General features: G+C 44.0%; 1 protein-coding gene across 2 annotated transcripts in view; it reads left to right on the plus strand.

Annotated features, from left to right (window-relative positions):
- Positions 1-714: 714 nt before the first annotated feature.
- The window catches only part of pcdh17 (protocadherin 17), a 55,771-nt gene continuing 42,278 nt past the window's right edge, over positions 715-14,207 (plus strand). The window contains exons 1-2 of one of the 2 annotated variants that reach the window (XM_031846074.1): positions 715-1,467; positions 2,262-4,841. In XM_031846074.1, coding sequence (XP_031701934.1) covers positions 2,556-4,841 — 2,286 coding nt within the window. In that variant the 5' untranslated portion in view covers positions 715-1,467; positions 2,262-2,555. Of the gene's footprint in view, positions 1,468-2,261; positions 5,052-14,207 lie in introns of both variants that reach the window. The other variant, XM_031846073.1, reaches the window with a different exon arrangement.

The raw sequence follows: 14,207 nt of genomic DNA on the forward strand, positions 1-14,207 counted from the left end.
GAGTGATATCGTTGTCACTTTGAATCAATCATTTACTCTAAAACTTTCATTAGCTTCCATCATAATTTCCCAGTTATCTAATACTGTTAATTAACAACATAATGATGCAGGACAGTTGTATGGTACAGAGACTTATTGTTTTACTATGAACCGTTAGTTCAAACACAAGTCTCTCAAGGAGATGGCTGCAACACCTTTTAAATGAAGAATAACACTACAAACTGGGGTGATGTGTGGCACATACAAACACACAATCCAATCAGTCCCAATCCCACAGTTAATATTCTTAATTACCTACAATTATATATCTAAGAATAATATTAAATCTGTGCTCCTCTTTTACATTTGCCTCTGCTCTGAGCACAGTTGAATGAAGTCCAGATTAAAAGGTTGAGAACGCACACCTTTATTTCGTTTAACCGAAATGAATTCATTTCCGTTGAATTCAAACCGTGCTGTCTGTTTGGGATAAATGACCTAACCGACATTTCAAACGTCTCCAGCCTGGCCCCTTTAAGTCTCTGACAAAGCTGCCCAACGCACGGTTTCCCTTTATTGTAAACAACAATGAAGTGTGATATTTGAAAAAACACAGATGCACCACCGGTGAACTGCGAGCCACCAATCATTTGTAGTCTGTACCCGAAGCGGCTTTTGAATCCCTCCTTCTCATCCCACCTCTTCAAATTCATTGGCTGCCAGAGGAGCAGCGACAATGTTTAATGCACCATGCGGTGTACGGACTTCAGTCAGTGAGAGGAAGCGTTCTGTGTGCTTAGGGCTGTGTTACGTGCACGGAATACTAAATAGCGACTGTGCGTATATATTGAAGAAAATCACCCTTTTTATTCTGACAGCTACAGAGAGACTTGTGCCTGAATGCGGGGCTGTTTGCTGACCACCTCCTCAGCAGCTGTCTCTCCGTGAGGACTTTGACTGGAGGACGGCGGACAAGGACAAAATGCCACTACGGGAGTCAGTCACTCAGCGGTGTTTCGGGACAGGGTAGAAAAACACTGTCCGCCTTTTTAAAATATCCACTTTGGATCTACCTTTCTACACATCTGGATTTTTCCCCTTCTTCTTCTTCTCCTCCTCATAGAGTACAGTTTTCCTTTCCTGAAGAACGGTGACTCACTGCAGGCAGAAGGCGAGCCGCTGCATCCTAATCAGACAGCGGAGAGGACTTCAGCTCATTGACATTACAGTCATACTTTTCTGGAGCACTTTTTTTTATTTCCACTGCGCCGCACTGTAGCCTGTGCGTGCAGCAGCGGAGGCTTGTCGCTTTTTCCTCCTGCACGGCGAAGGGAAAGAGGAAACGGGCGGCAGCCCCACTGAAGTGGTTATATGGGATGAAACTCTCCCTGAGCCCCGGCTGCAACTGAGTGTTTTGGGTTTTGACAGTTAACGTCATATCTTTTTTTTTTTTATTTTGGACTATTTGGCACGCGGCAGTTTCTTTTGGTAAGTTTTCGTTTTGTCCTTTATGTTCTTTATGTGCTGTGCGATTCTTCACTCGAAGCCCCTCCGTCTGTTGCTCATTTCCAAACGGTTGTTATTTCGCATCCCTGTGCATGCGGAAGCAACAGCTTCTTCCAAGGACAGTTGAATCTTGCAGAGAGAGCGAGAGAGAGAGAGACACGGAGGGCATCAGTGGCGAGAATTACACGGCTGTGCTGAGATGCTGGCAGCTCATTTACGATTTTTTTTTTACAAGGCTCAATGTAAATATCCGGATTATGCGGATTTGTTAATGCGTGTAAGAGGCTCATTTTATACACACTTATTCAAATAGCCGCCGCGATAGGCCGTCTTCAGTCGTACGCCTGCAGTGTGACCACATTATTAAAGTTGCTCTATTACATTTTCAGTCGGCATTCTCTTAATGTGCCGTCATCAAGACAGGGTCAGGTCGTGCATTGCACATCAGAGATAGCTTTTTAAAACTGCATCCTGTCTATAATGGTATGGTGTAAATAATCTACAAGGGGAAGCATTATTTCCCTGATCTTTTCCGCGCCGAGTGTCTTCCCAAGGTTAACTAATTGACAAGCTTCCCCCATAATTGTGGAGATGAATTACACATGAGCACTGTTTCATTTTTGACTCAGCGGTGGATCTGATTTCTCACTGACAGTATGGTTGGTGTACCTTTTTTAGTGTGTTTTTATTTGGGTGACTAATTGACACACATATATATAAATATATATATATATATATTATAACAAATATATATTTTTTTCTGTTTTCCTTCTTAGGTGGCATGACTGAACACTTACAATGACTATTCTGTTTGGAGACTGGATCGCGTTTATTGCTCAGATGAGTCTGGGCGCTCAGCTGAATATAAATTAGGTGTTCAGCACCACAGATTGCTGGAAGAGAGAGACAGAGCAAAGACAATCCACAAAGACAAATGCCAAGGCCTCACATGATGAACAGAACTCTTTATTTGATCCCGATTAATAGAAACACCAAGTTTGAACAAAATATCAACAGGTCAAAGGAGGCGTAAACACAACACAGATTACAGCAGCTTTTACGGAGTGGGGATGTATCTTTCTATTTTCTTTTTCCTCCTGTTATGGGCTCAAGCCCTGACATTGAAAAACTTGAATTACTCTGTCCCGGAGGAACAGGGTCCGGGGACAGTGATTGGGAACATTGCCAAAGATGCCAGACTCGGACTCGATCAGGTTGGGCCGGGAGGACAGGGTAAGAAAGCCAACTTCAGGGTGCTGGAGAACTCAGCTCCGCATTTCATCGACGTGGACCCCCAAAGCGGACTGCTGTACACAAAGCAGCGCATCGACAGGGAAATCTTGTGTAAGACAAACCACAAGTGCCAGCTCTCCATGGAGGTGTTTGCCAATGACAAGGAGATCTGCATGATCAAAATAGATATTCAGGACATTAACGACAACTCACCCATCTTCCCCTCGGATCAGATTGATATTGAGATTTCTGAAAACGCAGTGCCAGGGACACGCTTTCCCCTGACCAGCGCCCATGACCCAGATGCAGGGGAGAACGGCCTGAAAACCTATCAAATAACACGCGATGACTACAATCTCTTTTCCTTGGAGGTAAAGTCCCGTGGGGACGGGACTAAATTCCCAGAATTAGTTATTCAACGGCCATTGGACCGAGAAGAACGAAACCATCACACCCTTATTTTGTCAGCCACAGATGGGGGGGAATATCCTCGGTCAGGTACCATGCAGATAAATGTTAAAGTTATTGATTCCAATGATAACAGCCCTATGTTTGATCAGCCCTCGTATATTGTGGAAATTCCTGAAAATTCACCTCCAGGTAAAGTGGTGATCGATTTAAACGCCACTGATCCTGATGAGGGCAACAATGGACAAGTAGTCTATTCTTTTAGTGGCTATGCCCCTGAGAGAATCCGGGAGCTCTTTTCCATAGATTCCAGAACAGGGGTCATAAAGATTCAAGGTGAAATCGACTACGAAGAGAGCCCAGTTATTGAGATTGACGTCCAGGCAAAGGATCTAGGTCCCAATCCAATCCCAGGCCATTGTAAAGTCACTGTTAAAGTGCTGGACAGGAATGATAACTGGCCGTCTATAGGCTTTGTGTCTGTGAGACAGGGAGCCATCAGCGAGGCAGCACTTCCAGCCACTGTCATTGCTCTGGTCCGTGTCACAGACAAGGACTCAGGCAGGAATGGGCAGCTTCAGTGCAGAGTACTGGGTAATGTCCCTTTTAAACTTGAGGAGAATTATGAAAACATCTATACTGTGGTGACAGACAGACCGTTGGACAGAGAGGTGCAGGATGAGTTCAATGTCACTATTGTGGCAAAAGACAACGGCATTCCTCCTCTAAACTCCACAAAGTCCTTCACTGTAAAGATTCTGGATGAGAATGACAACGTTCCTCGCTTTACCAAGTCCGTTTACCTTCTTCAAATACCTGAGAACAACATCCCTGGGGAGTACCTCGGTTCAGTTCTGGCACATGACCCAGACCTCGGTCAGAACGGCACAGTGTACTACAGCATAGTCAACTCTAATGTGAGTGGGGGTGATGTCAACACCTATGTTAATGTGAATGCTGCTAATGGAGCCATCTATGCAGTGAGATCTTTTAACTATGAGCAAATCAAATATTTTGACTTTAAGGTTCTTGCTAGAGATGCAGGATCTCCACACCTGGAGAGCAACGCTACAGTACGCATCAGTGTTCTGGATGTCAATGACAACATCCCCGTTATAGTTCTGCCCCTGCTCCTAAACGACACCGCTGAAATCCATGTGCCGCGCAACGTTGGTGTTGGCTACATTGTCACCACAGTGAGGGCGGTGGATAATGACTATGGCGAGAGTGGGAGGCTCACATATGAGATCTCTGATGGTAATGAGGAGCACCTCTTTGAGATTGATCCAGTGACCGGGGAGGTGCGAACAGCCCACCCATTCTGGGATGATGTGAACCCCATTGTGGAGCTGATCATCCGAGTATCTGACCATGGCAAGCCAACGCTCACAGCCGCCGCCAGGCTCTTCATCAAGGCGTCCAACGGACGTCCTCCAGATGGACTGCCTCGCACAAAGGACAATCAGAACTGGGACATGTCCCTTCCTCTTATTGTAACTCTAAGCATCATATCCATCATGCTTCTGGCAGCCATGGTGACCATAGCAATCAAGTGCAAGCGAGAAAACAAGGAGATCCGTACCTACAATTGTCGCATTGCAGAGTACTCGCACCCTCAGCTCGGGAAAGGCAAGAAGAAGAAGATTAACAAGAACGACATCATGCTGGTGCAGAGCGAAGTGGAGGAGCGGGATGCCATGAATGTGATGAACGTGGTAAGCAGCCCTTCCTTGGCCACCTCTCCTATGTACTTTGACTACCAGACACGCCTGCCACTCAGCTCACCAAGGTCAGAGGTTATGTACCTCAAGCCCACTGCCAATAACCTCAGCGTGCCCCAAGGCCACGTGGGATGCCACACCAGCTTCACAGGCCCAGTCACCAGCACTACAGACACACCTACTAACCGCATGTCCATCATACAGGTAAGATAAATTGCACTCCTCTCCTTCACCGTTATGCCACCATTTCCACGTCACAACCCTCAGAAAGCTCCCATTTTCTATGTCAACATTTGCCCCCTGTTTTGTAAAATGAAAGAAAAAGAAGATAAGGACAGGCAGAGAGGCCCAAGAGCATAGAGGGAAAAGAAGGGAGGGAGGGGTGAGCATTAGAAGGATTAAACCGTCATTCTGGTGCTCTCATAGAACAGAGCCAGTGACATCGACACAAATCAGTTGTGCTTGAAATATGTCACGGCAGGCTTTTGAAATCCGTTTTCATGTAGAAATTTTTCATTAATCACTCAATCACTGTCGTTTCAGTCTTGAGGAACAAAGAGTTTAGCCTGTGGCTTAGTTATAATCAGGTACAAGTTGTTTTTTTTCGGACCATTTCCATTTTAAACTACATTAAAAAGCCCACATAATTATATTTATGAATTATATTTAATGTTAATGTGATAGGAACTAATACAATATTCAGATAGATTTGCACAACAGTTATCCAATGCAATGTTTCACAGCATTTATAGCTACTGCTGATTTCAAATGCCCATCCGTAAAATGGCATTTAGAATAACAAATATAAAACATGTTCCCACAAAATTAAACTACTTGGTATATTTTGTTGACCTCATAGAGACGGCAGTACAACCTGCTGGCATACTCGTATAAACACAAACAGTGACAGATGCGTGTTTACTGTATGAAGCCACCATTCAAACTCATTTCATCATCGAAGTCTAGAGCTCCTCCTGGTTAATTCTGCCGATTTTTTTTTAATCCCAGAGATTAGCAGATTGTACCTATTTTCACAGCTACTTTACGTGTCTTTGTGTGGAGTACTTGGCTGTCTAAGCCTCTAACGTGATGACTTCTGTGTCTTTAGCCTTAAGCCCATTAAAAGTCTGTCGTGTCAGACAAGGATTAAGGCCTGCTTAAGACAGTGGTATGTTACACTAGGGATAATGGGCAGCTGATGTTTACCTATTGTTCACATGTAAAAATATATGTTCCAACTATATTTGCTAGAAATATGAAACACTACGTTTTTTTAATTATCATTAGGTTCTGCATATGGCCTTTAACTATTCGGCACAATTGGAGAATGACATTCCTTTCCGTTACATCCCAATGGACCGTAACTATTAGTCTCTCCATTAGGCTCTCTGCTGTGATCTCTATCCCACATTTTGCGCTGGATGTGGATGTGACGATGACTGTGATCAGATGTGACGTGTTCCCACCATGGAGGAAGGCCACTGTCTGTTGTTCCCACTCACGGTCTCAGCCGTGCTTCTATTATTATGAGCCAGTTGCAAAGGGCAAGGGTCAAAACAAAGACCGTTAAGGCTTCCTAATCAGAGGGACAATTTAATTGCTGTCCTATTCTGCAGGCTGTTTCCCTGCTAATGCAGTGATGATGCCTTATGCTGTGTGAGGCTGTTGCACATCCATTTTGTGCACTTACTTTTCTCACCCGCCTGTCAGACTGTCAAAGGGAAAACAAGCAAGAGCAGCAACAACACATCCCTTAGTGTCTTGTTTACAGAGGGACCCCTTGACGCATCAGGCGTGCAGGGTGCTCTATTGTATTATTCAACAGAAACCCGTGTAGAGGGAGATGGCCTGAGGCATTAAGTTTCCTCAGAATCTGAACAGAGGCATATCACTTTCCCCCCCCCCCCCCCCATGCTTTTGCCTCCTCTCTCTGTTCGTGTCGACAGTAAGTAACCTGAGTCAGAGGAGAGTGGCTATGGGAAAAATGTCAGGAAACAAAGACAGAATTCCCCATCCATCGATTCCAAGGCCTCTCAGCCCATCTGTCACTACAGTTGCCACGAGGAGGAGAGGCTGAATAGGAAAAATAAATAAAGAGATGGATAAAGAGGGAGAGCATATCGCCTGCCCAGTCAGTCTCACAAGGGCACCTTAGCGCTGCTGTCTTCATCTGCATCTAGTGGGGCTACTGTAGCTGCCAGCAACTCCCAGACTCTCTGCACACTGCTGCTGGCCTCTAATGATGTTTTATAGTGGTGCACTGGCGGACAGTCTGGGCTTGGTCTCGAGCTGGGAGAGGGGAATGATATGAGCATATCAGCAGAGCTCTGCTGGCCTTATCATTGTCACCACCGTGCTAGCACCCGGCCCGGTGGTGAGCTTCATTTCATCTCTTAAGAGAGTTCCTGGGATAAGGGGAAGGATGATACGTAATGATGCCTAATTCTGCTTAAGGCGTTGGCTAAGGGAATTACTTAGTGTGGAATCAAGGTTAAAACCAATCTGCTGCAAAAATCCTCAATGCTCAGGAAGAAGGGATTTCAGTAAATTGCTCCAAAGAGCGAGCCTGCGCCCACTCTGTCTTGAATACTTTTTAGGATTTTGTCCCACATTATGTTTAGCTCCAGCAGCTGTGCCAGGCTGTAGCCCACCGACTGGTTCATAAGTTACTCTGTCGCTTTCCTTCCCACCTTTTTTCAAGACGCTGCCCTCATTGTTACCAAACATTCACAGACTCCTGTGTCATTACTTTTAAATGGCCCATAATTTATCATATTGATTTGTTTTGATAAGTTTTGAGTGTGGTAATTTGAATCACCACGAAACTCTAATTAAACTGAATCCTGTCTCGGTGGGAGACCATCCGTGTTAATAAGGTGCAAGTGGTACAGAGACAGAGGGGGAAAGGCTATAAAAGCTGCCTTTAGGTGGCGGCATTCTGCCTTGTGTTGGGTGGCATTGAGATGAGGGTGTCAAGGAGAAAAGGGGCTCTCGTCTCTGCTGACTTGACATTGTCACTTGGTAAGGAAGCTGCTGCTGCTCTAATGAAAAATGTCAGACAAGAATACGTGGAATATAGACTACATTTCTGGATTTGCCTGCATGACACTATTTCGTTCGAAAGATTTTTAATGACAATTACTGAAGCTGACATGTAAATCCTTGATATGTAGAATGTGCACACATTTCTACATATGAATTAGAAAAGCAAGGCGGATTTGTCTTGTAACAATTGATAACAAACCAAGGTCTTTGATGGCGTTCTGAAAATATATGCCATATCATATTGAGTGACTTTAAAGAATGCCGAAAAAAGCAGTTAAGAGGCGTGACCTTGATGATTTAAGTGGTGCGTATACAATCTGAGAGATAAAATGTTCACTCCTTTTGATCTGTTTAGGTTGAGCATGTGCATGCCAACAATGTAGCTGGAGCAGATGTTGAAAATGGGTGCTTCCAGGAATGGTCATACTCTGCATAATTTAGGGAGATTGTGTGTGTGTGTGTGTGTGTGTGTGTGTGTGTGTGTGTGTGTGTGTGGATGTAATGTCATTGTGTATTCCAGGCATGTGATTTAAGCCTTTAGCTGGCAGGCTCCGTGACAGAGCCCCTCTCTTTTATGAGCGGGACAATCTTGCATTTGTCCGAACCTTGAAACACCCTTCCTCCAAGACACACACACACACACACACACACACAGACACACACACACACACACACACGCGCGCACATGTAACCGGGCTTGGGTTGTTTTTAAGGATTCCAATGACAAGTCTTATCAAAGCCTCCGCTGTATATTGTATTGAAATTGCTCCCACACTTCAGTGGCCACTGAGGCAATGAATAGGAAAGCGCTCTTTATTTCATTTCTCTCCCTCTCCCTTCATCTTTAGATAACTGCTTTCCTCTAGAGCTTTCTATCGAATGAGTTTGGTAAACCTGTATGCACTGAAGCCCGCTTGCTCACAGGATTGAGCAGCTCAGCAAAATCAGTCTCAACAGTTATTTATAGGAATTAGTAATTTGTGAACTTTTGTCCCCCAGTTGAGCTCTCCTGAGCCACGAGGCCAGATTTGTTTTAGTTGAGCATGCCAGTACATAAAAAAATTAGAATTATCAACTTGCCTTAGGGTGTATCTTCAAATTTCCACAAATAAATCTGTTGCTACTGTACATAACACTACATGCTGAAATTCTGAATTATTAATAGGCAGTTTCATTCTTTGTCTCCCGCAAGCTCATGTGATAGAAACCACTGAGAGGAGGCGCAGTCAGACCACAGAATGTTGCACTGGGGGTGAACAGTAAATTAAGTGACCCCTGTTCAACCAAAATATAGACATTTTGTCAATGAATGTTTACTTTATTAGCTGCTATTAGCGCTATTTGAGTTTGCAGAGGGGCTTGTTTCAGTGCAGATGCGTCAGTGTGTCTTGAAGCTGTAGCAGAAGTGTAACTCGCAGCACAAAACAGCAGCTATATTTGCATCCTCCTTCATTAATAAATCATAACATTTAACAAATCAGAGGGAAGCGGAAGATGTCACGATAAACATCAGAGGTCTCTCGCTCCACATTTGTGAACATGGGGGGGGGGGGGGGGGGGGGGGGGGGGGGGGGGGGAGGGGAGTACACAGGGTAAGTGGGAAACAGAAGCTATCTACTTTCTAATATGAGCAGCATTTGAGTATTCATGTACTTTTCCAGGGTCTGTTTGCACTTTGATGATGCATGAGAGAAAGTGGGGATGACTGTACTAATGTCAAGGAGACCATTCTCCTCTCTTAACATTGGCATTTTCAAGAAAAACGGTAGAAATCTTCTCTGGTAGGAATAAAACCCACTGATATGTTAATATGTAATCTTTAACCTCACTTTTAATGTTTTATTTGGTCACCGTTTCCATGAAAAACATTAAACGGAGCCAGGCTGGAAATTCTTCAAAGATTTACACAAGTAATAGTTCATTTGCAGAAACATATTACGAGTACCGGGGAAATGTGTTTGAGATCGGGGGCAGCTGTGGAAGTGAATGTTTTATTTATAGCAGGTTCTCAAAAATCCTACTAACCCTGCTAAATATATAAATATATATATAATCACGACTATGCCCACCACTAAACACAAGTTCCCAATTTAACTTATAAATAAATTCAATAGGATCAAAATATAGATAAATAAATAGATTGATAAACTGAACGCAATCATGTATGTATACATTACAATGGTCTTATTGCCCAGCTACTAGAGGTCCTTTCAGCCAGCTGTTGTGCATTCATTTGGAAACAGCACTTATCTCTGCGGCATAATTTCATTATTTTAACAGACTTCCCTATCTGGCAATGCAGGGAAACAAAGCGATTTTTTTTTTTTTTTTTTTTTTTTTTTTTTTTTTCCCAAGTGTAGTAAAAGAGACAGGATATGAGAAGTGGACCTCTGTGATACTATCCAGATTGGCCGGACACATTAAACCAATTTGCTTCATTCAATAAGAAGCAGCCTATTGGAGATGACACGGGCACAATACTATATTGTCATTGGACCTTCGCTCTCGAGTTATTGTGCGTTTGCGTGTGCATGAGTCTGTTTGTGATCGCTAGGAAGTGGATGATTACAACTTGCAATAATTCACTGGCACCAGAGCTTCAAAATATCATGTCATGCTGTCATGTCATTTAGTTGAGTAGCAAGTGCCATTGTTAGGCATACTTTAGCTTCCATAGACGGACTGGCATTTAAAGTGGTTTCAGATCAAGTCCTATCAGACTTAGTAATTACTTTTCTATTGTGTTCTAACACGGCTCTCTGGAGCCTGACTTGTGTACTTTGCCAGTCATTTGTGTCTGTTTGTGTGACAGTGTTTTCTTGTTTTCGTGACCCCGCTGATACTGTTGCATTTCAAGTGCACGCCTACATTAGTTGAATCTGTGCATTGTATACCCAATCCTTTTACTGTTTTCTCTTTCATATAAATTCCTCCAATACACACAGCATTTCTGTAGAGGAAAAAGACGATTGTGCCAAAAATTCTGTGCATGGCCCCCGGTACATTTTGAAGCATTTACCTTGGTGCTGCTGGCATTGTGCTCAAACAACTCAGGCACAAGGAGCCAACCTAGCATCAACAGAGGTCACAAAAACAAGAGAACAAAACATAACCTTCACAGTAGAGGAATCTAAGATTCAGCTGCCATGTCTGTGCGCGCGCTCATGTACGTGCACGCGCACACACACGCACCTGTGCTCCAGCTGTGCTCTGAAGCACCGGTCTCGCTGGTTCTCTCAGATTGGAATGGGCTTCCCTGTGGGGTCCGCCTGCCCCCTGAGGGCTGTTAGATCCCTCCTGGGGTCTTTTAGACTTAAGGTTTTGAGCAGCAGGGTGCCGGAGCTGTGGCAATAGATGGGGCTATATATATATATATATATATATATATATATATATATATATATATTAATGTGTGTGTGTGTGTGTGTGTGTAGGAGTGACCTCAGAGTAATGTGCACTGCGATGCGCAGCACACAGAGGGCCACATTGGCATACATGGCATGGCGATGTATTCTTTGAAGCGCCAGCAGCTGGGTCTCCTTGCTGTATATCAAACACTTTCAAAGTCAAACAAACTGGAACTCACTCTGCTGTGTCTTGGCGCCAGTCCAACCTGCGAGAGCTTTTATTTCCGCCACATCTTCCTTCACTGTGCCCCCTAGGCATGTGCGGTAGAAACAACACGCTGCTCAAAGAATGAGTTATGTGAATCTGTTCTCACCTTCCATCTCATTAGTATAAGAGAAATGATTTATCCCTTTCTCCCCGAGTCTCTCTCTCCTTGTCCTTGCCTTCTACAGTTCAGCACTTCTTCAGCTTCGTCAGTAATGTGATTAATTGATTGGAGGGTCATACAGTACCATGAAAACCATCTCATTTTCTCTCATTTCACCTAACTACATGTCAAAACAAAGCCGCTGTTAAACGGACTTCTCTTTCCCCATACATTGCAGTCGCCTAATCCGGAAGCAACGGTTTGCTTTGCCATCCCAAACAATGTAATCCTGCCAGTGTATGTTTGTGTGTTTGTGTGTGAGAAGATCCGCCACTCTAATAGGAGAGATCCCACTGTCTCCACTGTTCCTGCTTCTATCTGTAGCGCAGTTTGAAATCGGACTCCCGTGTCTAAAGCCCTGTGCGTGTCTGAGGGGAATTGACAGCCACTGTGTTCTGCAGTGGCTGTTATGTGTTTGTGGCAACGGAGGCGAATGAGTCGGCACTCTCCGATGTTATTGCCTAAACAAAAGGCCCACTAAGTGGCGGGCACACAACATTTGTCACCAGTTTGACTTTGTCTGCTCTTCAGAGTGCTGATGGCATAATGAAAATGGTATATTTGGCCGATTGCATCTTTTTCTATTGTACTACACAGATGTACTCAATTGGCCCCTCGCTGGGTTTATGTCTTAGAGGAGAAATCTTTTTGCGGCCTTTAGCATTCAGATCAATTGCTGGTTTGCTCCGTTCCTTATTGATTTTTCCTCTCTTTGGTACTGCAATACTGTATTTCATTATCTATCGCTCTGAGCATTGTTTAGTAAAAAATAAAGAGAGCTAGGGCTCGCTCGCTTTCTTCCTTGCTTCCTCCTGCTCTTGCTCTGTCTCTCTCCCATTTTCGGATTCCCTTTCTTTCTCTCTGGTCTTGTCATCTCAGATAAGCGATGCAATTGCTCATGTTACTGACGACCCAAGCCAAATTCATAACGATGAGATTATCTTGTCAACAGTACAGAGTGTACATGTCTGCCATATTGATCTGCGCACAGTCTTAATAAATGAACTACCAGGATGGAAGCATTGGCTCAATGATAACACTGAACAGATCTTGCAATTTGTACACACTCAACACTGCTAAGATGATGAATGAAACTTGTGTATTCTGCCCTTCTCGTATTTCTTCCCTTCTAATCTCTTCCTCTGCTCTGCTCTCCTCTCCTAGTTCCAGATTGATGGGGTAAAACAGCCCCTCTCCCCACACACATTGTCTGAAATTCGTCCTCGTTGAGGTCAAGTTGACATGCTTAGTCAATGTACTCCCAGGTGGAGAGACATGGGTGCTGCTGTGGGGGGAGCCAATCAGATAGACTACAGGGGAGGGAGAGCGGGGTGGAAAAAATTACTAGCGCCGGAGCTTGGGCCTGTGTGTGTCTTAAAAATTACTTTGGTTTGAAGGGGGGTTTATCAGTGCATTGAAGAGAAGGTCAGCAGGGTTTAGAGCTTGAGATTACATGTGGTTGTTTCTTCTCTGGGCTAGCTGATTAATGCTAAAGCTGTTCTGACAGATACTTAATGCACCACAGACACACTTAAAAGAGACTCGGTGCAACTGGCGTCCAACACTTTGACAACGGAGCATTATCCTGAAGCCTTGACTGTCAGTTTTTACCCAGGTGTGTGGACACTATCCTTCCTGTCTCCTATTCCTCCCTTTCCCACCCCCTGCTTTGCCTCTATACCTCTGACCTCATACATATACAGCAGATAGGTCACCTTGAAGTGAAACTACACATAGTCCATGTGTGTGTGTGTGTGCGTTCGCTTGGAGAGACACAGAGGGAGAACCCAGGTGTGTGTGTGTGTGTGTGTGTGCCCTTGTGCCCTTATTGATATTAGACATACAATATGTGCACTTGCATTCTGTGTGTCTATGTTTGTGTGTTTATATATCTGCGTCTGGCCTCGGTTCTGGGCTTGGGGGAACTATCTAAAATCCTTTCATCCACGGAACGGCTTTTTTTTTCTTCCATCAATTCAAATGGAATCATTTTTTATCTTTTATTGTTTTTGTTCACAAGCCCTCAGCTTCTGTCTTATAAACCTGCAAACCAGACCACATTTATGGATTGTTTGTTTCAACACTACATTGTAAAATTCTTGTTTCAGTAGTCAAATTTGATATAAATGCTGGATAAGAGAGCTTTAAAATATCAGTATGAAAGTTTGTTAAAGATGTGCTTTTAACAGCCAGAAAAACAAGTTGATGGCACTCCCTATTTAGGATGCAAGGTTGCAAACACTCTGAATGTCTGAGTATTGCTTTTAAAAGCAGAATGAGTAGGATTTAAGTTGCGGTTTGTAAACGCAACATTAAAAGCTGGTCCCTCCTCCTGAGCTCAACAACACCAGAAGCACACGCCCCCTTAATTCGGTTTAAGTTGCTCACCAGTGGGTGAACGCAAACCCCAGATTCACTCTCGCTTTGGAACGAGTTTTGTCCGCTTGGTGTTTCGTCTTGCCATATTTCCCCAGAAATGTCCGGAACACAGCTAAAAATACAGGAATCAGGCAGGGTCATTCTCCCTTTAAATGTTGTTA

The sequence above is a fragment of the Anarrhichthys ocellatus genome, unplaced genomic scaffold (genome assembly GCF_004355925.1).
Source record: "Anarrhichthys ocellatus isolate YVR2014 unplaced genomic scaffold, GSC_Weel_1.0 scaffold6, whole genome shotgun sequence".
Taxonomy (NCBI): domain Eukaryota; kingdom Metazoa; phylum Chordata; class Actinopteri; order Perciformes; family Anarhichadidae; genus Anarrhichthys; species Anarrhichthys ocellatus.